Here is a 23,796-nt window from a genome sequence, read left to right on the forward strand (position 1 = left end):
AAGAAGAAATTTCTTGAATCAAGATAAGAAAAACAAACAAGCAACTCTGATGATACCTCATTGAAGCGATGATCCATCTCTGTAATAATAGCATCAAGTGCAGTAAAAAAATTGAAATTGAAATACAGTCCGGCCCACTGCCCATCAAAGTTGCTGTACTCTTCAGGTCCTTGTTTCTTTCCTCTTCAGCAGCATCAACAGATAACAGAGCAGCACGCCACCAACACCTTTCTTCTTCACCTCCGGTCTGCTGGACGCACGCAGCCCACGCCGGTAGCTGGGGCGGCTGCCCCACCTCGCCTATAGGGAGGGTCCGCCCCTGTGTTGGAGACTTGTTCAGTTCACGTACAGCCGCTTTCAGACCGACGGCGGCAGCCAAGCGTTGTGGCCAGTGGCGGATGTAGAGGATTGATCTTTTTCGTCCTCCACCATCATCTCATCTCACTCTTCTCTCTCTCTTCTCTTCGAAAAAAATGGAGGATGAGATGTAGGGGAGTGGCAGTCGGTGAGGGGCTTCAACCCTCTCCCTGAAGATCCACTGCTGGTTGTGGCCAGCGGCACCTGTCGGGTAGCCATCACATCTGCGTCTAGCCGGCGCCGGAATCACCTGGCTAGCTACGACTGCGGCGATGACGTTGGGACAGAGACGGCGGTGGGCTATGGTGAAAGATGGGAAGGATCCAGAGCCGCTGGCCATTTTGAAAGAACTAGGACGGAAGGCGCGCTTGGCTGCATCCATCAAAAATAAATATGATATAGCGTAGATAAGAATTTATAACTTCAGTACATGTATCATATTGTATAATGAGCTTGGTCCAATGAGCTTCGTCCAAATTGAAGGTTATCCTTGGCCGTGTCATAATGTCGAATGTAATCAGCTATCCTCAGAAAGGGAGAGCTTGGTCTATCGATGAAAACATTTGATCCGGGTTGTAAATAGCTAAGTGACTCACCTGTGTAGAATAAAATAATTATATTATGAGGTATCATATGCACTGTACATCAACGAATATTGTATATTATTGATACTTCCTAGAAACTCCCAAGCCTTTTCCCCTTGGCAGCAACATTCTAATGTCCCAGTACCTAAAACTGATAGTCTCCTCATTTCAAAGCCTATGCTCAAGACCAAGCCACAAATTAACATGAAAAATTAATGGAGAAGTCAGTGTATCAAGTTTAGAGGGCACAACCAAATCAATCAAAATTTCAAATCTGACAGTATGGGAAATTTAATACGAAGTTCGTTCAAAACTCAAAAAGATAAGACCTAAGCTATAGTATGCATGGCACATTATGGGGTAGAGCTTTTAATTCTATAAATAAAAACATCTTGACTCTCTACAATATACGGGCCTCACCTCTTAGCTGGCTAAAGCAATGGACAAATTTGCAACAGGTAATACACCGGCATGAGCTTGGTTTTATATATATATATATATATAGACACACACACGGTGAGGCTATTCTGCGTCTATGCGCAGTTGCTATTTGTACTGCGCACATCCCCAGTTACAACCCGAAACACTGTGAGTTACAACTTGTTAGGTAGACTAGTTATAACTTCACGTCCAAAAATGCATAATTGCAACACGAGAAGCTAATATTGTGAGTTACAACTTGTTATTCGTACTGCGCATATCCCCCAGTTACAACTCAAAATACTGTAAGTTACAATTTTTAGGTAGACCTGTTACAACTTCACGTCCATAAATGCTTAATTGCAACATAAGAAGCTAATACTGTGAGGTACAACTTGTTATTCGCATTGCGCACATCCCTTAGTTACAACCTGAAACACTGTGAGTTACAACTTGTGGGGTATGCACAGATATGAATTACAGTGAGCATACCTGCAGAATATACACACACACATGCTAGGCTCAACTAGTGCACAATCACCCTAAATAAATGTGAAAGTTATAATCCTAGGGTGTGACAAAGATTATTCAAATATAGCAAAATAACTCTAATATAAAATTCTAAAATTACTATTCATCAAAAGTTCCAATTTTACTGTTCATTAGATGGTCTGATTCCCAAAATCGGAAGTTTCAATCAGTTCAAAACAACAGATTTCAGAATCACAAAATTAACTCTATACACATACGAATAAACATACAAATATGAATATCAAAGTAATGCACAATGGTACATAAATACAGAAGCAAATGATTTATTACCAAAGATCGGATATTCACCGACATCTTACGTCTCCGTTAAGAAAGTTCGGTCACACTTGAGCTGGGTCTTTTTTAACCCTTTTCCTCACGAGGTATACACATGCACTCCTCGCCTCCACTATGACCAACTCTTCCTCCATTTTGGAGATGGTTAGTTCCGCAACAACTTTCGAGCCTCCTCACAATCTTCATTTGAGGAGATCATCGGTAATCCACCATCGAGCCGTCTAGGAGACATTGGTCTCCAAGAGTAACAAACTCCTGAACTCGCGCACGATCAACACCGATTGCTCAAACACACGCAACCTATGCGGCAATCCGTAGGCTACCAAAGCACCACACCCCTGACACACCTCTCTCTATACTCACTAAGCCACCAAGACTTGATTTTCATCAAATCTTGTTAGACAGAGAAGAGTAGCACTCAAGGTGGAACACCAAGTATAAAACATCTCACAAAAGCAACACAGAACCCTCTTAGCAACCAGCCTCACGAAATAAAGCTAAGGGGTATTTATACTCCACTCTGAAAAACTAGTCGTTGGGTAGATTTTGTACTGATTGGAACTTCCAATTCCCCGATCGGAACTTCCGATCCTAAGAATCCCAGCGGTCGGAAACAAGCCGTTACAACCTTTTTCCAACACACATTAGAATTTTCGATGCTTAGATCAGAACTTTCAATTATCAACAACCCCAAACAAGAACCTAAGGCTTTAAGGATATCGAACAGTTTGATTTAGATCGGAACTTCCAACCAAAATATTGGAACTTTCGATTATAAACTAATTAGCAAACTGAGAGCCTGGATTCCTAAAACATAAGAATTTTTGATTGATATTGGAACTTCCGACCTTACACATCAAAACTTCCGATTTCAGCACAGCTACACTCTGAAAACGACGATAATTTTTTATTTTGATGTCTGATTTTGACTATTTCAGACTCTACAAAAATATTATTAAGAGGGCTACACATCCCTATTGAATTCATGATCTCAAACACATTTGATCAAAGCTAAAAACACTCTAAAGACCGGTTCATACACTTCCACCTATTATCCAAAGCTTAATCCCTCAAGATTAAACTAGGAATTACATGGAACATGCCGAACACCATTAAGATTTGACTACAACCACTTTTCTCCATTAAGATCGATAACACAAAGGGTTAGAACTAAAACACATTTTAGATACTCTGGACTCCTAAAGCGAACTCTCAACACAAATCCATCCCGCACTAAGCACATGGTTTGATCACTCGACACAACAATCGAGCAACGCTTTTGACAGTCCCTCTTGATAGTATGGCTATCGATCCTATAACCCGGTCTCCCACCAAACTCCTTGAGACCGACAAAACTAGAAAATCTATTCTAGTTATACCTTTGCCTTACGCAATCCAGTCGAACTTGACGAACACATCATCTAAGCCTCGATGCTTCTCATAGCTCTTCAAGGCTCGTCATCAATTCCTCTTCTCTTGATGACGATGATCATTCTCCCTTCTATTTTGATATTCACTTGATCTTCCGGAAACTTAGCATATTGAATATTTCAATTTAACTCATACCTTCTTATGGAACCTAACCCCAACTCACCCTTAAGTATAAAATATATGGGTTAGTCCATAAAAACTAATTGACAATGTCATACATTTAGTTACTTGATCTCTATAAGTAACTTAGCATTTTTACTTATTGTCAATCTTCTTGAGCTTCTGATTCATCTCATAAGTATCACTAAGAGCTCAATTATAATGATTTATTTCTTTTGATCTCATGGCATTTTTCAATGAATTCATGCTTTATTTTTTATGCATCTCCTATGAAAGAATCCTAATAATAATTCTCAATATAATTGTTAGTCCATATGTATTGTCATTACTTACCCAAGCATCACTTAAAGCTCATTCATCTTCATGCATATCTCTCCTCTATGCATCACCTATGAAACAATCTACTAATAATTTTCAGCAATATTGTTAGTTCATAGGTATTATCGTTAATTACCAAAACTACACTTAAATGCTAGATGCACTTTCATAAACCATAGGTGATCAGCAAGCAACATGTGAGATAGGAAGCAAATATATGCAACCTGTTAGGGAACCACTATAGAGATAAGCATGCATATATATTATGCGATTAGTTGCCAATAGAAACAAAAGATGCTAAGTGCAGTGGAACTTGAAGGTGCCCTTAAGTATGGTTTTGGTAATTAATAACAATACCTATGAACTAACAATTGTGTTTAGAATTGTTAGTAGGTTATTTCTATAGGTGATGCATGGATGATTGAGCATAGATTCATCGAGGAATCCCATGAGATCAAAATAGATACATCAAGGTTATTGAACTCTAAGTGATGCTCATGTGAAGAAGAAAAGGCTAGAAAGGAAGAGACCTCGGAGTTTGAGGATAGTTTTAAGAATATTGACAATAAGCATGAAGACTAAAGTTACTTGTGAAGATCAAGTAACTAAAGGTATGAAATTATCAATTGAATTTTATAGACTAAACCATATACTATGTGCTTGAGAGTAAGTTATGGTTATGTTCTATATGAAGACAAATATTGAATTGAGATATTCAATGTTCTAAGTTAGAAGAGTAAGATCAAGACAAGCTTAGTGAACAAATTGTATGTTTGATGCTTACGGTTCATGCTTCGGTGATGAACCAACTGAAGATGATGTGAAAAGAGAGAAATCTTCCATGCTTGGTCATGGAAAGCAATCAAGTGAACTTCATCAAGTTTCCGGAAAGATCAAGAGAGGATTGAGATGGGAAGTGAGGATGAACATCGACATCAAGCTCAAGTGAAGAGTTGATGATAAGCCTAGAAGAAGCATCGGGACTCGGACCATGTGTTTGTCAAGTCCAATGGGATGGCTAGCTCAAGGAAAATGTATAAAATATAGAAAATTTTCTTTTACCGATAAATAATGATTAGAGAAGAGAAATGACCAGATTGATAGGATAAATGCCATACTATTAAGAGGGGTCTAGACGATTGTTTGAGTTTTGCCATGTATTGATAAGCTTAATATTGCATGTGCATACTCTCTTTGGTAGGATGCTATTATTTGCAAATAACTCAAGTCTATGTTCTTACTTCATGTGGCATGTCAGTAAGTTTGCAAAGGTGTTTTTCATATTGTCATAGAGAATGCTTTAACCCTTGGTCGTATGGAACCTTTAGGTTGCAAATTTGTTTTGCAAAAGGTTAAGGTTCATGCAGTTTTCATTATGGTGGATCTTTGGACTATATTTTAGTTTTAATTCAATGTATTTGAGATCAAGCAATTAGTTGGGATGTGTAACCCTCTGAATAAGCTTTTCGTAGAATCCAAGATCACCTAAATTGGACATCAGGTTAAAAAGTTGTCGCCGTTTCTCTAGGTGTCAGTTATGCTGGTCAGGGAGTGACGGTCTGACCACCAAGATGGCTGGTCTGACCCCTGGAGCTTGCAGAGATCTTTTATCTCTCTAGAACGGGTGGCAGTCTGATCTCCAAAGTGGCTGGTCTGACCACTAGTTGTTGCTGGTTTGAACGCCAAAGAACAGAGAGTTTTATACCTCTGTTTGAGGCTCATGGTCTAACTGCCAGATGGCTGAAAATGCTGTAACAGCTAGTTTTAGAGCCATTTGAAAGTGACTCTCTAGCTGTCAAATGAACAACGGTCTGATCGTCAGATGCGCAGAGAGGTCATACTTTGGGCAACTGCTTTATTTCGGGTTGTGGCCTATATATACCTCATGTCGAGCGGCTTGGAGGATCCCTCCTGCACCTACTGAGCATCCTTGAGCTAAGTAAAGTTCTCCCCACATATTTGTGCATGTGTTGCACATAGAGAGGGTTGTGAGGCAAGTATCGAGTGTATTTGCATTAGTGATTGAGCTTTAGACACTTGGTGAGAGTCGAGTTCGTCTTGGCTTTTTATTCTGGGAGGTTGCCACTTCCTAGACGGTTTAGAGGTGGTTGCGTTGTTGAGCCCTTCAAAAAAGCTTGTGAAGGAGCCATGGTGGTGATTGTGAGAGGCTTCGTGCTCGTCTTGTCAGAGAAGTAGAGTAAAACTCTAGTGGAAGCGAGGTAGTAAGTGGTTCATTGGATTAATCTGGCTCAAGATTAAATTGGTCGTGGTTAGGGATGAAAACGGACGGGATAAATCCCGTTCCGTTCCGATCCGTTTTCTATATTTTCTTGTCCGTTTTCGATTCCGTTTTCGAAAGAAAATGTGAAAATGAAAACGGTTATGGGGTTTTTCCGACCGTTTTCGGATTTCCCGTTTTTAATCTAGAATTTCCCGTTTTTCTAATTGAGATCAAACTTCACAAATCACAATGTAGCCCACATACCAAGCCCGATCGGTCAGTCCAAACATAACCTCCATCCCAAAGTTCAACCAAATCCCAATGGTCCAGTCTCAGTCGGCTACTGACCTACCGATGTTGTTCAAGCTCTTGCACCACCTACAATTCTAGTCTTTGTATGATTGTATGTTATGCCGAGTACTCGAGTTACAACATGATAGTTGTTTTTTAGTTGATACTTATGTCATTATGTGGTTTATCTGTGTATGATATAAATTACTTTTGTTGGTGTGAATTAATTATGTGTCGCGCCGATGCTTGAAATCATTATTCTACGGATCAGTGTTCTCATTTTAAATTATCGGTTCCTGACTGATACCCGTATATTTATGTTCGGATTGGTTCGTTTTTGATATCCCGGCATTCCCGAGTTCGTACCCGTTTCCGGCTTTCCCGTTTTCGATTCCGTTTTCGAGAGAAAATGTGAAAATAAAAACGGTTAGGGGGTTTTCCCGACCGTTCCCGTTCGTTTTCATCCCTAGTCGTGGTGGGCCTCTTCTCATGGTGAGAATTGCATACTTGATAGAGAAACGGTTAAAGGCTTGAACCCACCTAAATGTGGATTAGGGAGACTGGCAAGTCTCTGAGACTATGTTAAAAAATCCGGTATCTTCTTTGTGTTTTGCCTACTTAAATTTATTTACTTTGTGCAATTTACATTTTTAGAATTATAATTGTTTACATGTCACCATAGGTTGCAAACCTTGACATAGACATAGAATTGATCACTTTAATTAAGACATAGATTTTATGGGTTTTATATGTGTTGTAACAAATTATTTTAATTCTACATCTTTATCAGTTATATCTTGTAGAATTTTCAGAACCACCTATTCATGCCCCCTTCGAGTCAGTCGATCCTACAGAACTGCTATATAGATGAGTAAAACAGTGTGAGGAAATGATGGACTTTAAAACATGATGAATCTTGTAAGATCAATCATTCAATCGTGACACTGTTAATACTTTGATCGGACATATTGTGATTTTTTTTAGCAATCAGATTGAGGAGAAGAAGGAAAGGACTAATGGGATGGGAAATCTTACCAAAATAGCCACCAGAGTTTTTGATTCGTTGATTCCTTTGTTGATTTGGTACATCACATGAAGCAAACCATGTTTAAGAAATTAAGAATCGTAAGGAACATTTGAGTCCTGGTCATCTTATTGTTTCCTAGTGTATCAACACATTAAGAAACATGGAAGAAATTAAGGCAAAAAAATGAATCAAAGAGAGGGGAAGGGGAAGATCTTTCCAACGTTGATGGGAAGGACGACCATGCTGTGGCCAGGGTGGTGAAGCAGTAGGCACACGGGCATGGGCGGTGGCCTGCAGCTTCTCGTTGCCCTCCCTGCCATTGATGGAACTATCATCCTGTCCTTCACATGGGTGCCCACGTCGGAGACACACGTGGGTCTTGTGGATTTGTTTGGTGGTTGCCTGGACAATCACGCACTTGAGCTGGTGGGCGCATCATCGATTGGAAGAGAGGAAGGCACTGGAGTGGTCACGGACCCCACACCTGGCGAAGACGGAGGAGTGGGCGTGTTCATGGATACCTTCTTGTTCATCAAAGGAGGGCGACCTTGTCGAGGATTTGCCGGTTGCTGGAGCCTGCCACCGCCCTCCACCACCGGTGTGGTGCCGTCGCCCCCATCGCCTTCCTCCTCTCCGCTTCCATTTTTGTGGGTATCGGTCGGCCCAGATTTGCCCTCAGCCCAGCCAGATCCGATCGATGCCGTCTCATTTTGCTGGTCATCGGAGCCTGCCGCCACCTTCCACCACTAGTGCTGCCGCCACCCCCATCGCCTTCCTCCTCTCTATCTCCCTCTCGATCCCGTTCTGAGCAATAGATTCGACGCCTCCCTTTGGTGGTGGTCGGGGGGCTTACGAGCACTTGGGCTTGGAGAGGCGAAGAGGGGTGAGGGATTGAGAGAGATGGCGCTTGGACTGTGAGAGTGGCTTGCTAACGTCGGATCGCTAGGAGGGGTTGGGGAAGACAGAGGGACGAGGAGGCGGCGAATGGAGTGTGAGCGCGAGAGGAACGCGATAGCGGGGATTTTTGGACCGGCGACTGGAGTCCACGGAGGGGAGACGATGGATCTCTCTGGACTCACGTGGGGCAGGAGCTGGCGCTAGGACTAGGACCCATGTGTCATAGACATGCTACAGGAGCTACAAGAGCCTAGTGGTATGGGAGCTCACTCATCCGTGGCGCTTTAGGATATAAGATATATTCAAAGGTTGCAAGCACTCCAGGCTACTATGCCCAAAAGATGACCTAGATTTGTCCAAAAAAGCTAGATAATTTTTTGGTATCAAGCCTTGCTCCTCCCTTAGGAAAATATTACTATAGTCATTCTTTTTTACTTGTCGTTTAAGATATCGATACGGTTTTAAACAAGCACGTTTGATCATTACTTTTGATAATTACCTCTAGTAAAAATTGATAAAAATTATATGATGTTAATATATTTTTCATGATAAATTTATTACTATCATTTTCATGTACCAAATTCTAATAATTTTATGTATATTAACAGTTAAAATTTCTAAAATTTATCTACACATATTTTAAGATAACATCTATTTTAAACTAAGGTAGTATCCGAGAAAACTGAACCATGCAACTAATTTTTCGTTCGGATATCAAGTCGACACGTGAAAGATTGCGAAACGAGATGATTCAGTGGGCCCACCCTTGTGCGTGTAGCAAAGGTCGCCCCATCCCTGCCGTGGCTCACTCAAGCCCAGCTCACCCCACTTGCAAACATTTTCCCACCAGCTTTCTTCTCTATCATCAGGTGGGCCCACATCTAATTTATGACCCTGCCCCTGCATTCATACCAGAAAAGGAAAAAAAAAAAACAATCCAAAGCTGCCGTTCTCACCTTCGCAGCTGCACGCCACCTCCACAACGTTCCTTCCTACAGCTAACACGACAGGTCCTACCTACTCTTGTCTAATAAAATTAGAAGATAAGTAAGTACATTTAATTCTTTATTTTATTTGAATTTAGATAAGATGGATAATAAATTTCTTACTTTTGAGAGAGAGTCAAAATAGTATTTTTTAACAAGGTTTGTCTTATGTAATCTTATCAAACAAAACTAATGAGCAAGGGTGGTTAAAGAAACCAAATATACCCACAATTTTGCCAATTATTAACCACGTTCGTTACAACATTTATCTTGGATTAGCAGTATCTGTAGGGTGCAGGGTGGGGCGAATTCCTTGTGTGGTTTTGCTGGGTTTGTTGTTTTTTTTCTTATCTATACTATCTATACTAATATAAAAAAACACGAGTTGTTTTTTCTAATCCATCTCATTTAATATATATAGATCAATTTGTACTATCTAATTGATTTCATCTAATTATATAGATCTTTTTATGGTCTATCGTACCATCTAATGGCGCAGAGCTTCCGATTCTGATATTACTTCCCCCCCTCCACCTATGATCCTCGATTTATAAAGCTTAATTAATTCTCTTCCTAACTATGTATATAAAGAAATAATTAGTCTCAAATCTAACTCTCAACTTGTACGGGCATTTTTGCTAGTAGAGAGACAAGTTATCGGCTTCCATCTGCCTGCGTGTTGTCTGCTTCAAGAAACCGCCTCCCACCGTCTGCGCACGCCTGCAGAAGAGGCTCGGTTCTCTTCACTTTGCTTGGCTCCTGCCAGGAGAGCGCCCTCGGTTCTCCGGCCTGATTGATCCTCGGGTGCTTTGGGATTTTGATGCGAAAGTTTCGGTCTTGTGTGGTACGATACGAGCAGAGCAGAGCTTTTTTTCTTCGTAGGGAGGGGGCGCTGCTTGGGGCCAGCAATCAGCAGAGGTAAATCTCCACTAACAACTCTTGTTCAGATATTATCCTTGCTTCACTCGGTTGGGAGATTGGGTTGCTTAATAACTGGGGTGGTTTTTCCTGCTTTCGATTCCTGAATGTTGGGTTAGGCACTGACGATTTTCTACCCAACTGTCGCCGCAGATCGAGTTCTTGGGGGATGCTACAAGGGTCTTGCCTGATAAGGAAGGTTTCTTCCAGGCCTATCTTGCTGTGATTTCATTTCCCCCCTCTCGCCCCAGCAAAAAATGAGCTTCTTCACACCTTTCTCTCTCACCGATTGCTCCTGTCGTTTGCAATCTGGAACGGCTAGCTCCGAAAGAAATTGAGCGCAATCCAGTCCTTGAAGCTTTCAACATCTCCGCGCAATCCATGTCCCTTCCGTCCTTTTAGCCCAAAATCTACAGTTCTGCAGCAGAAATGGCCATGGATAGGACTATTAAGCTAGTTCTAGGCATTTCTGTGGTCATCTGGATTCTTGGCACCTGCAATGCTGATTTCACCCCTGCGGACAACTACCTCATCAACTGCGGTTCCATGGTCGACGCGACTGTCGGCCAGAGGGTTTTCGTGGCTGACAATTCCGGTTCCACTATATTGACATCCCCTCAGAGCATTGCTGCAATCACCTCATCGAATTCAGTCTCCAGTTTCGACGATGCTGCGCTGTATCAAACCTCCAGGATATTCACTGCACCGTCGTCCTACTCCTTCAAGATCAAGAGCCGTGGCCGGCATTTTGTCCGGCTCTACTTCTTCCCTTTCAGATACCAGAGCTATGATCTTGCCACGGCAAACTTCAAAGTGTCGACGCAAGATGTTGTTCTCCTCAACAGTTTCAGTGTGCCGAGCAGTTCGCCGCCAGTGTTCAAAGAGTATTCTTTGAACATTACCAGGGACATGCTCATTCTTACATTTGTACCACTTGGGAACAGCACACCCTTGTCCTTCATCAATGCTATTGAGGTCATCTCGGTTCCTGATAATCTAATAACTGATTCGGCGCAAACTGTGGATCCTGTCGGTCAGTATCTTGGCCTGTCGACGCAACCAATGCAGACATTCTACAGGGTCAATGTAGGGGGACCAAAGGTTACTGCTGAAAATGACACACTCTGGCGAACATGGGCTATCGATCAGAGTTTCTTCTTGAATTCCACTGCCACCAGAGTTGTTAATTACTCAGGAAAGCTAAATTACCAAAGAGGATTAGCGACACTGGAGGATGCACCGGACAGTGTCTACAACACTGCAAGACAGTTGGCTGTGCAGAACAACACCAGCTCTGTGTCCAATATGACATGGCAATTCAATGTTGACGGCCGTTCAAGCTATCTCATCCGGTTCCATTTCTGTGACATAGTGAGCAAGGCTGCGTATCAGCTCTACTTTGATGTTTATGTGGATAGCTGGTCAGCGTCGAAAGATCTTGATCTCTCCACTCTAGGTTTTAGTAACTTGGCAGTGCCGTATTACATGGATATTGTCTTGCTATCAAGTGATCTGTCTGGTAAGCTCAGCGTCAGCATTGGCCCTTCCAGCTTAAAGAATGCGGCGCTGGATGGCATCCTGAATGGTCTGGAGATCATGAAGATGAACATTAGTACCGGGACTGTTGACATCGTGGCACCACCGTCAGTCGCAAAGCGGCATCTCGCTGTCATATTGGGCTCCGCTCTTGGAGTTGTTGCTGCTGTCATCATTGCTACTGTTATCTGCATCTTCTTCAGAAGAAAGAAGAAGCCACAGCCACCATCGACAAGTCGGCCCTCTAGTTCTTGGACACCACTCAATGGTCTTAGCTTCCTTACCACAGGTAGCCGAACCACCAGCCGGACCACTCTTACATCTGGAACTACCAGTGACACGAGCTACCGGATTCCTTTTGTTGTGCTGCAAGATGCGACAAATCACTTTGATGAGCAAATGGTCATTGGAGTTGGAGGCTTTGGGAAGGTCTACAAAGCAGTGATGCAAGATGGTAGTAAAGTTGCAGTAAAGCGGGGCAACCAGAAGTCTCACCAAGGGTTGAGGGAATTCCAGACTGAGATCGAGCTGCTGTCAGGGCTGCGACACCGTCATCTTGTGTCGCTGATTGGTTACTGTGATGAACACAACGAAATGATCTTGGTGTACGAGTACATGGAGAAAGGCACTCTGAAGAGTCATTTGTATGGCAGTGAGATGCCTCCTCTCAGCTGGAAGAAAAGGCTGGAAATCTGCATAGGATCTGCAAGAGGGCTCCACTATCTTCACACCGGTTTTGCAAAATCAATTATCCATCGTGATGTCAAGTCAGCAAATATTCTCCTTGACGAATGTCTCTTGGCCAAGGTTTCTGATTTTGGCCTCTCAAAGGTTGGTCCTGAATTTGATCAGACACATGTTAGCACGGCAGTGAAAGGGAGTTTCGGGTATCTTGACCCTGAGTACTTCCGGAGACAGAAGCTGACCGACAAGTCAGATGTATACTCATTTGGTGTAGTGTTGCTCGAGGTGATCTGTGCAAGGCCGGTAATCGACCCAACTCTTCCGAGAGATATGATTAACCTTGCAGAGTGGGCTGTTAAGTGGCAAAAGAGAGGACAGCTTGATCAGATCGTCGACCAAAGGATCGCTGGGACAATCAGGCCTGAAGCATTGAGGAAGTTTGGAGAGACGGTTGAGAAATGCCTTGCAGAATATGGCGTCGAGCGTCCTACGATGGGCGATGTGCTATGGAACCTGGAGTTTGTGCTGCAGCTGCAGGAGGCAGGCCCGGACATCTCCAAAATCGATAGCATGAATCAGATCTCTGAATTGCCTTCAAATACCAAGAGAGTAAGCTCCCTAGATCTAAGCACTGCAGTTGAAAGCCGTATGCCAATCGATTATTCTGACATGTCGACAAGTAACGCCTTCTCACAGCTGATCAATGCTGAGGGGAGGTGAACTGGATTGAGTTGTTCCAGAGTAACTGAAAAAATGTTGAGTTACAGGAACTAGAAAGAGATGCCTCTTGCTTGACTATACTGTCTGCCGCTTCGCTCCGATATATAACACCACACCAAGTTCTGAATTGCATTGAAATTTTGCTTACCTCTTGTAACTACATGCATTATTGAAAGAATGGGTAGTTTGCTGGAATTTCAGAGTGTGTTTGTCAAAAAACCTTTGCTCGATATTGCTGTACCTGTTTGTTTTGCTCAATATTGCTGTACCTGTTCGTTTTGCTCAATATTGCTGTACCTGTTCGTTTTGCTCAATATTGCTGTACATGTGTGTTCATCAATCGGCCTTGGTTCGCTGAGACAGGTGAAATGCGGTAGTTTCACGCATATATACGCATCAGAGCATGCACAGGCTATGCAGCTTCATTTGCAACTCCAAGGTCACGTCTCTGAAGTTGCAGTTTACACAGCAAAATCTGACGCCTTTGAGATGTGCCGTTTTCACTAAGTACCGAGGCTAGTTAAGAATGCATAATCATAAACGGAGGCACATCTTGCAGACAACCACCACGTCATATACGCTAGTAGTTTATATATGCTTAGTTCATCGCAACATAATCAAGGTCACAGAAAGCCTAGCTCATTGCAGGCGAGATTCTTCACAGAAGAAAACAATAACGATCGAAATCCTTCAGACATGAAGTCTCATGCCTCGCCATTAGCCAGTCACCAATATTCAGGAGAACTTGTTTGAGAATTCGCAACACAATCTTCGCAGAAGGCACGCACTAACAATTAAAATCCTTCAGACATGAAGTCTCATGCCTCGGCATAGTCACTAAGACCATCTCTAAGGATTCTCATTAGGGATCAAAATCTTTTTATGAAGAGATTTTTGTTCACTTTAATGATCAAACGGTTTTTCTACACGGTTCTCATCATGAAGGAATTTCTAAGTTCATTTTCTTCGAGACGGAATTTTCTCTTTTTTCCCTTCACGAATCCCTCCGAAGGGAAGCTGTTGGAGATGAGAGAAAATAAAAGGAATAGAAACGGAGAGGAGAATCAGAAAGGGAACGAAATGAAGATAATATGATTGGAGATGATCTAACATTTTGGAGAGCATATTTGAGAATTCACAATCCAAGGGTTTCAAATTCAGGGTGATGTACTTCTCCTTGGCGAAGCGCGACATTTGCCGTCATCACTTTGGTAATTGGGACCAAGGCTCCTCCGGCCGTCACCGCTCCTGGAGCTCACGCGGTCATGCCACAATATGAACCATGGCGTTCAGATTGCTCCCTTGGTGGGGGGCTCCTGGGGCTGTGGCTGTAACCGAGGCTTCTTGACCGTGGTTCTTCACGACCAGCAGCACAGTTATCCCTCCTTGGAGATGGCGACCGACTGTTAATGAGAAAAACATAGATAATAGTGTTGTTTAAGAAAGGAAACATCAATAGAAAGCAATGGAAAACACAACCTCGACTTGCTTATATGTTATACAAAATAATTCAGCGTTTTTTTTTTGCAGCACATATTTTTGAACTTGTGCGTGGACCTGATGCAGCAGATCTCTTTACAGGTAAAATTAGCTTAGTTATTAATACTTAAGAGCATCGATTACCAATTAGACCAATGAAAATATTGGTCAATCCACATATTTCCTTACCACCTCAACATATAAACACATTTGTAACACAACAATCGCAACAAATATGTTCGCATGTTGACCAAAAGGAGAGGGAATGCAGAGTTAACGTCACAAAATTCCATCTTGCTAAGCCTAATAGTAACAACATATTATTACTACACTTTCATGCACTTAGAAAGAAGGGCACATGCTAGCTAGAGAATTCAAGGAAATACTTGAGATCCTTAGGACTGTTCTGGCAGTTTCTTTCTACATGGCCACTTTCTCCACACCGATAGCACCAATTTTTCCAGTTACCAGCTTGGCAGTCACGGGCCCAGTGCCCATCTAGTCCACAGTTAAAGCAGCGGCCAGAACCAGGAGGAGGTCCTCTGCCCATATATTCACGGACACCTCCTGTACCACGGGGGAGCTAGGGAAATCAACACAAAAATGAAGGGAAGATAGCAACAGAAGGGCAGCAAACTAAAAATCAATGGAGCAACCAACAACCAAGTAACAATATAGTCATCGGCAGTACTTCAGCAAAGCTCTAGTGTAGCTCCAAAAAACACAACAAAGAAAGAACACGTAGAATTCAGTAAAATGACACATGTAGAATTCAGTAAACAGCAAAAGCTCACCCCTCTTGCAAACTCAACAATGATGCAGCTCCCATCAAATTTTCGGCCGTCAAGGTCACACCTAGTGTCATCTGCATCCCGGGGATCGCTAAACTCCTGCAATATGATCCAGCGAACCAAAACATAGGAGCGGCCTTAAATTTGCATATCCTAATGAAGTACCCATTATTAACTAGAAACATTCCAGGAGTACATCTTGCAAATCAAAGGAGAAAGAAGTTTTGCTTACAACAAAGCCAAAGTCCCTCTTCAGATCCACATGCTACTCTCTGGGGGAATGGTTGACAAAAACAGTAACGCCATCAAGACTCAAGTAATGAAAATGTGTCACCAGCCAGTAGTCAGACTAAAATAATCAACTTTTCCATAATTGTTATTTTCATAAAAATAGATGACAAAATTTTGCAAGAGAATCGACAAAATATGCTTTAAACTTTGGAGGAACAGCCACCAACTCCACCAATGGCACGCCCTCACAATGCACCCGGAGGTAGGGTGACAAACCTCAAAACCTTCAACAAGACCATCCAAGTTAAAACTCGTAAGGGATTGTGGACATGTGTTGGAAAATTGACAATAGATAGGGGAAACGAAAAGCTAATCAGAAGCACAACCTACTCAGCCAGACAGCATAACAATGTATAGCAGCATTAAAAAATACAACACCTATAATGCAACACCTATAGCGCTATGTGAAAAGTTTGAAATCAGCAGAAACATCCAGAAAGCCAAAACCTTGAACTTTCTGTCGCCACTGGGTAGAAAAGATAAGCTAAGCACAACCTACTCCAGTTATAAGCTTTATATGATAATTTGCATTCATATCACAACTAATAATAAACCATCAAAACCTGTGTGCATGGAACATAAGGGACAGAAGCCTACAGCTAGACATCTCAAGTCGCTGGCCTCTGAAGCTCTTTACTATTAGTAAGTTGATTGATAGAAGTATAAAGGATTTTTATCATAGTTGTTAAGACGTCGCCATAGCGTTGCTATATCGGCATGGTGGAAACTCGAGGCTCGCCACACCAACGCCACGGCTCCCCGTCTGCCGCCCGATGGAGGGCTGCCGGGGGCAGATCTGGAGTTGGGTAACCCGGATCTACTGTTGCCAAAGCTGTCCCGTCGCCCTCCGACTTCATTCCAGCCGATCCACTTCCGTGTCGCCCATCACTGAAGCAGCGTGACTGAGAGAAGGGGAATGAGAGGGAAGAGAAGTGGGGGCAGCCTAGTGAAGGGCAGGGAAGTGAGAGGGAGGAGAAGTGGGGGGCTGGTGGCGCAACAAAGAGAGAAAGATGGGGAGGCAAGCAAGGGAAGTGGCGTTGTGAGAGAGAAAAGCAGACAGCATGGTGGTACTGCATCAACTTGGGAGGGGATATCTACGGGAGGGGAAGCACTTGTGGGCTGACTGGTGGGCTAGGCCAACCCCTCTCCCTTCTCCTTTTCTCTTTTCTCTTTTTTTTTCTCTTTTCTTTTCTTTTTCTTTCCTCCTTGCTGTTGTTTTGGTGTTTCTTTAGCTCGTATGGTGTCGTCACACCACGCACCATAAGCGATATAAAGGTGGTAGGTCGCCACGCCTCGCCACACCGCCATAATAACTATGATTTCTATAAATAAGAACATGTCCGAGAACAGAAGGGATCAAATTCTTAAGCACTGATGTAGCTACAATACACATCTTTTCTAGTAGTGAACTAAATAGAGCATGTCAATAGGACCAAAGTTGATACTACACTATTAGCAATACTAACACAGCAGCAGTTATAATCTAGGCTACATCAGTGCTGATAAACCCAAAGAGACCCATAATCAAGGACATGTTATGCTTATTTTAATCTGCAAACTGCCAGTCACAAAACAAATAGCTTGAGAAAAACGCTTAGAAGCTTGAATTAAATTATTTCTGACGATGTAGCTCAGTCTTAAGAGCTAGAGAACATACAGAGAACCAATTACAGTTCATGGGGATCACTTCAATAGATATAACAGATTTCCACAAAACAAGCTAAACCAAGCGGTCCATTTTCATTTCAGGAGCAATTCCCAACAAAAACAAAACCCTTAAATTCGGATCCAACTTGCTCACCTCCCATATTTGCTGAAAATGTCCTCAAGATCATGTGTCCGGGTACACGAAGAAATTTGGCCCACGTATAACTTCGTGTTACCGCCATGTCCACCATGACGATCATAGCATCATATCGATAGTAGCGGTCATCATATCGAGGCATTTTGGACTGCAAGACAAGAAACATTCAGAGCATTTTTTTGTGCGAGCTAAGAAAGATTCAGGATATAAAAACCTGAAACAAGAACATTATATAATAATAGAGACATGCAAATAAACTTGCATGGACCTGATGCAAGATCACCCCATCAATGAATTCACTAATCATGCCACTCTTATGGAAGTTTCATAGCAACGGAGTAAGTTGCATGGGAATACTCTTCTTTCTATTTGTTACGCACCATTGCACGTTGCACCAATACTACAGCGAATTGTTGAAACACGTCGGCCGACACAAAAATTCAGATGATTCAGGTATCAAAATTTCCTCACGCAGCATTAGAAGTCTTGAACTCTATTCATTTCAGACAATTCCCGAAATAAAGGAGGCTTCGCATAATTACAAATGTATTCCGTGAACTAGGACTAGCGAGACAATGATAAGGTGTCAACCAATCAAAACATCACAAAAACCCTAAGGCAAACCGATCAAATGATCCGATCAAAATCCTAATCAGAATGGCCCTCTTCTACACATTCTTGGCTCCTTAGTACGAGGAACAAATTACGTCGATCAAACCATGACCTTGGGAGAGTGTGCGTGCGGGCACCTACGGCCGAGGCGAGCGGCGGGGTCGTGAGAACCCTAGCCGACAAGGAGGAGGGCGGTGGCGAGGCAGAGAGAACAAGAGATGGAGAGAGATGCGGCGCGACGACCATGTGCCAGGTTTTATACGACGGACAACCGGGTCCGGTGCGTTTGGACGGCGGGGATCGAGGTTAATGAAGAGATTGACATCCCGGATGAGACCATTTGGCGATGCAGGGGCCAGGTATGTGTTGGTAGGGATGGCTGGCCCGGATTCGTTGGCGTGTGGGGCCTACATTTGACATGGGCCACTGCCGGTCACATGTTCCTTTTCAACTAGCTAAGTGTTCATGTTTTGCAACAAAAATATAAATATTAAACATGATAACATCAAAGCATAGAGATGTGGATGCGCTATGTGAACGTCGGTGAACAAATACGTCTAGAGCGACGTCGTAATTTGATTTTAAATACACTACCTCAGAACAGTTTATTACAGACGAATTTTAAACCATATTCTAGACATTTATAGGTTCCATCTCTGTAAAAGTGTTTTTGATATTGAACTTATTATAGACAGTTTCAGAACTGTCTGCCATAGAGTTACACACAGACAGATTTTCTGTAAAATCGTCTGTGCATAATAAGAATCACATATGGGTTTTGTTGAAACCCATCTGTGTGAAGTTAGAGTCGCAGATGGGGTTTGTTTAAATCCGTTTATGTTAATTGTCACAAACGATATTTTTAAACCATTTGTATGACCATTTCCCTCATAAATAAATTTGCTTCCTGGCTGTGCATTGACGCATTGTTCATAATATCAATAACATATTGTTCAGAACACAAACACAGACATTTATATAGACAAGTGTTAAGAAAATCAAACAGATACACATCACACATTGTTCAGAACATATAAACCTAGCTAGCTAAACACAATCCTTAGCTATGCATCATTGGTCGATCGACGCCGTCTTCCAAAAAGATGAAATGATTGACATCATGATGACGCTGTCTTCCGAAAAGATAAAAAGTGATCGACAAACTTGGACCGATCGGTGCTGTCTTTCAAAAAGATGAGATGATAGACATCATCTTAGCCTCCTACATTTCAGCACAATATCAACCCAAGCATCATCTTCAATAAGTAGCTTGCAGTCATCCGGATATGGCTACACCTTGACTATCTCACGTATGAGCTAGGACCAGACTGCATTGCTTCCAAACCACCAGCCATGGTTCAGCAAGAAATGGGCGTTCAAGCCTGTCGTGTAGTTGACGAAAATGTCTCCATTGTGACAAACAACAATGAAAAAATTTCCATCCGGAAGAACAGAATGGAGAACGCGGTTACCAACATACAAGGGTTGACGGAAGGGGTCTTCACAACAGTGAAGAAGATGAAGTCCACTCGACCGAAGTCGACGCCAAACATCCGCCCTGTCGAAGATGCTATAGGGACAACCACATCCTACCACCTCTTGATTGTTGTGAACTGCGTCATTGTAGATCTACGATGGAAGCAACCCATTTGGGTTTCTAAGGAAGTTATCACCAACATGAAGGGGCCACAATCGATTTGGGTTCCAAAGAAGACTTGAAGTCTATGGGTGGACCCAGGGATTTGGAGACTTGACTCACAAGATGAAGTGAAAATTCAACCAAAGAAACCAAGTGTACAAGATTGGACGTGTTGATCATGAACATCGTATACTCAAATCCCCATCCAAAAGTAAAAGATGTAATGGTACTAGATGCAAAAATCCTTTCAATTAATGTACATCTTTGGCTTTTCTAGGATTGCTTGTGCATATTTCAATTTATTGTAATGCCTAGTGTAGATTTTTCTTATGATAGTTTCCTTGTGTTTTTCACTAATCTATGAGCAACCTACATGATTTATTAGTTCTAGATTCTTTACATGGTATATTTCTTTAATTGAAATTCTTTATGTGCCGTGAATCCAATCTATTAGATAAATTCCCTATTGTTATCGATGACAAGTGCATATCTCTCACAAGTATTCAACACTTGTATGCATATATTTAGGGGGAGCACATCCTATGGGTTGTGATTTTGAGACTAGCAGGTGTTTCAAATGATATCCTTTGTAGTCTCCTGGATTAATCTACAAGTCCCTGGAGATATACAAATGCTTAAAGGTATCAATTGGTATTATTGTCAAATCTTTTGTTCATTTAAGTTATCTTCATGCATAATATGGCTTAAACTTCCTATCTCTACATATTGTCTAGTTGTGCATATGTTTCTCTTTCATCATATGTATGCACACATATAAGGGAGTTTAGATCATATTATGTGAATTTCATGAATTATGATCCATGTGGTTTCATTTCAAATTGGTATCAACATATCTTTTTCAAATTGAATTCTCACAATTGGTATCTCTTTATTGGATCATAGTTCATGAAGATCTCTCTCATTTTCTCTAACATTTTTCCTTGAGTTGAACATGTGTTTGTAGCCTTTTTGAAGATTATTAACAAAGGGGGAGAAGTTTGACGATCAAAGGAAGAAGCAAGATGAGCAAGATGCAAGATGGCATGCCTAGTATAGAACAAGCAAGGAAGCAAGATGTCTAGGGATGCCAAGGTTGACTCATCCATATTTGGTATCAAGAGCATGCAAAGAAGAAACTCTTGCATGGGTCGATCAAGGGAGATAGTGGCGATAGAGAAAGTAGGAGACACAACAAAAGGGGGACTAAGTGGTAAGAACATGAATCCAAGCAAAGTGGTAGGGCTTTGTGCATTTTAAAATTGATACCATTTATTATTTATCACTTATTTTGGTTGTGTTGTCATCAATCACCAAAAAGGGGGAGATTGTTGCAAACATGTCCTTCTAAAGGCATGTAATGTGATTTTAGTTATTAATGATAACATAGTCAATGTGACTAACATGTTAATCAAATATATAATTTAGTAGTTCTCATGGATGAAATACATGAAGAAGTCACCATAGCCAGGACAAAGATTAGGTGAATTGGAGGAGTCCCATGAAAATTGACTACACCGGAAGATCCGGTGCTTGGTCATTTGTACACGCCGGAGTATTTTTGTCAGAAGGGATTAGAGAAGATTACACTCACCGAAAGGTCCAGTGCACTGACTGAGTTGTACTCACCGGATGATATGCGTTGGAGTATTTGTTGCAGAGAAGGTTCCAAGTGTTGAAGATTGAAGGTCAACTCACCGGATAGTCCGGCACTCAGAAGTTCAACATGCCGGAGCACTTCTTGCAGAGAAGATTTTAGTGGCTCCGTCAGAGTCAAGATAACACGCCGGATGGTCCGGCGATGATGTGAAGAACACACCGAAATGTCCGGTGTTCATAGATGGTTCTAAGTGGAGTTCCAACGGCTAGTTTCTGAGAATGTACACACTAGATGGTCCGGTGCTTGTACCTTTGTTGATGTCGGATCATCCGGTGTTCATAGTTTCTATGAGCCATTGGGGCAACGGCTAGTCCACAGGGTTAAGGCTATAAATATCCCTCAACTCAGTCATTTGAAGGTGCTAGAGTCCAGAGAAGCTCACATACACTCGAGAAGACATCCAAGCCACAAAAGTGCTTAAAGTGATCATCCAAGGCAATTAAGCACAAGATTAGAGAGTGATTGGTGCTAATAGGCCTAGATAGAGTTATTGCTAGGTGTTGTTGCCTAGAGAGTGGATTAAGGAGTGATCCTAAAATGTACTAAGTGGTACGCTGGTACCTTGGAGTCTTGGTGACTCGTCGGCACCTTGGGCCTTGGTGGCTCAAGCTTGCTAACCCTTTGACTTGGTGTGGAGCAATGACAAGACTCTTGTACGAGTACGCGGAGACCTTTGCCTTGGTGGCTCAAGCTCCGAAGTGAAAACGGTAGCAAGTGACTGGAAGAGAGGCTTGTGATGATACCTTGCCTTGGTGGCTTGGTGGCTCAACCTACTTGAGGTCTTGGTGGCTCAAGGGCCGTGACTGGGTGTCGTCCGGGAGCATATCCTTAGTTGAGCTCCAATATGGATTAGGGGTGGCGTTTATGCCATCGATACCATGGATAAAAATATCTTGCATCGAGTTTGCTCTCTCTACCTTATTTACGTTTTCGCATTTACATACCTGCAATTTACCTTTCTAGATATGTTGCAATCTCTTTTGAATGGTAGAGTAGACACACTAGATAAACCTAGAACACATTTAGATAGAAATTGGTATAGGTTTATCTTGTGAAGTTTTTGGAGCCAATTAGTTTTAAGTGTCCTAATTCACACCCCTCTTAGAACGTCACCGATTCCTATAGTCGTACTTAGCCACGTTTGTGTCGTAGAGCAAAGCCCACTTCTCCTTCAGCTCATTCTCAATCCACTCGCTAAATGACTTGGTAGATGACCCGGTCCTTCGCGTTATGCCAGCTTCATTGTCCGTTGGCAGGGACTCAAGAGGTATTGTTTCATCCTCCGATCCCCTCACAGGCCTCCGTGCACACTCCTGTGTTTGCTTCTTCATGAACTCATCTAGTGTCTTCCAAAGAGCATCAAACTTCTGCTGCTGGTTCTGACAGTATAGCCTCTTGAACCTATTCATAAGGTTCTTGTTCTTGAATTGGCGGAAGAAGTTTACACCTAAATACCTCATGCACCAGCTACTCTGCAGATCTAGCCAAACATGTCCCATCATGCCATCGTTCGTTCCATTCTGCAGATCCTGAATAGCCTTGAGCATCTCTGCATGCCGGTCATGTATAAGGCACACATTCGGCCGAGCACGCACAATTATCATCCTGACACAGTATAAAAACCAATACCAACTACTGGTGTTTTCACTCTTCACAAATGCAAAGACCAACGGTAGCAGTTGGTTGTTCCCATCAACCCCAATAGCAGTTAGGATCTGTCCCTTGTACATGCTAGTAATAAAAGTGTTGTCGATGCAGAGGATAGGTCGACAATGCTCGAAAGGTTTGATACATGATCCTAATGCGAAGAAGCATCACTTTAGGACATACTTGCCAGATTTGGACAGCAATGGATACTTATCAATACATAATACATCCCCGGGTTCTTTCGAGCAATAGTCTACAACAATTGTGGAAGATTGTCATATGACGTTTCATAGTTCCTGAACCTCATCTCAATTGCCTTCCTCTTATCTCTCCATGCCTTGTTGTAGCTGATAGTGTACTTATACTCCTCTTCAATTGCTCTGATTATAGACCCTATTTCGTAGTTCAGGTTGTTCATAATCTGGACGTACATCACATCGGCGATAAATGCTGAAGTGATGTTCCTATGGCTGGGCTCAAGTTCGTCCATCGTGCAAGTGTGGTCCACCACAATCGACACCTCTCAATACTCAACCCA

General features: G+C 42.3%; 1 protein-coding gene and 1 pseudogene across 1 annotated transcript; one reads left to right on the plus strand and one right to left on the minus strand.

Moving 5' to 3' along the window:
• Positions 1-10,102: 10,102 nt before the first annotated feature.
• LOC133928504 (receptor-like protein kinase HERK 1) lies at positions 10,103-13,652 on the plus strand. Its single transcript, XM_062374852.1, has 2 exons — positions 10,103-10,398; positions 10,552-13,652. The coding sequence occupies exon 2, from the start codon at positions 10,828-10,830 to the stop codon at positions 13,336-13,338; it is 2,511 nt and encodes an 836-aa protein (XP_062230836.1). The 5' UTR covers positions 10,103-10,398; positions 10,552-10,827; the 3' UTR covers positions 13,339-13,652.
• Positions 13,653-14,593: 941 nt separating this feature from the next.
• On the minus strand, positions 14,594-17,845 carry LOC133929652 (serine/arginine-rich splicing factor RS2Z33-like; annotated as a pseudogene).
• Positions 17,846-23,796: the final 5,951 nt, after the last annotated feature.

Source organism: Phragmites australis, chromosome 9, assembly GCF_958298935.1.
Source record: "Phragmites australis chromosome 9, lpPhrAust1.1, whole genome shotgun sequence".
In the NCBI taxonomy this organism is placed as follows: Eukaryota; Viridiplantae; Streptophyta; class Magnoliopsida; order Poales; family Poaceae; genus Phragmites; species Phragmites australis.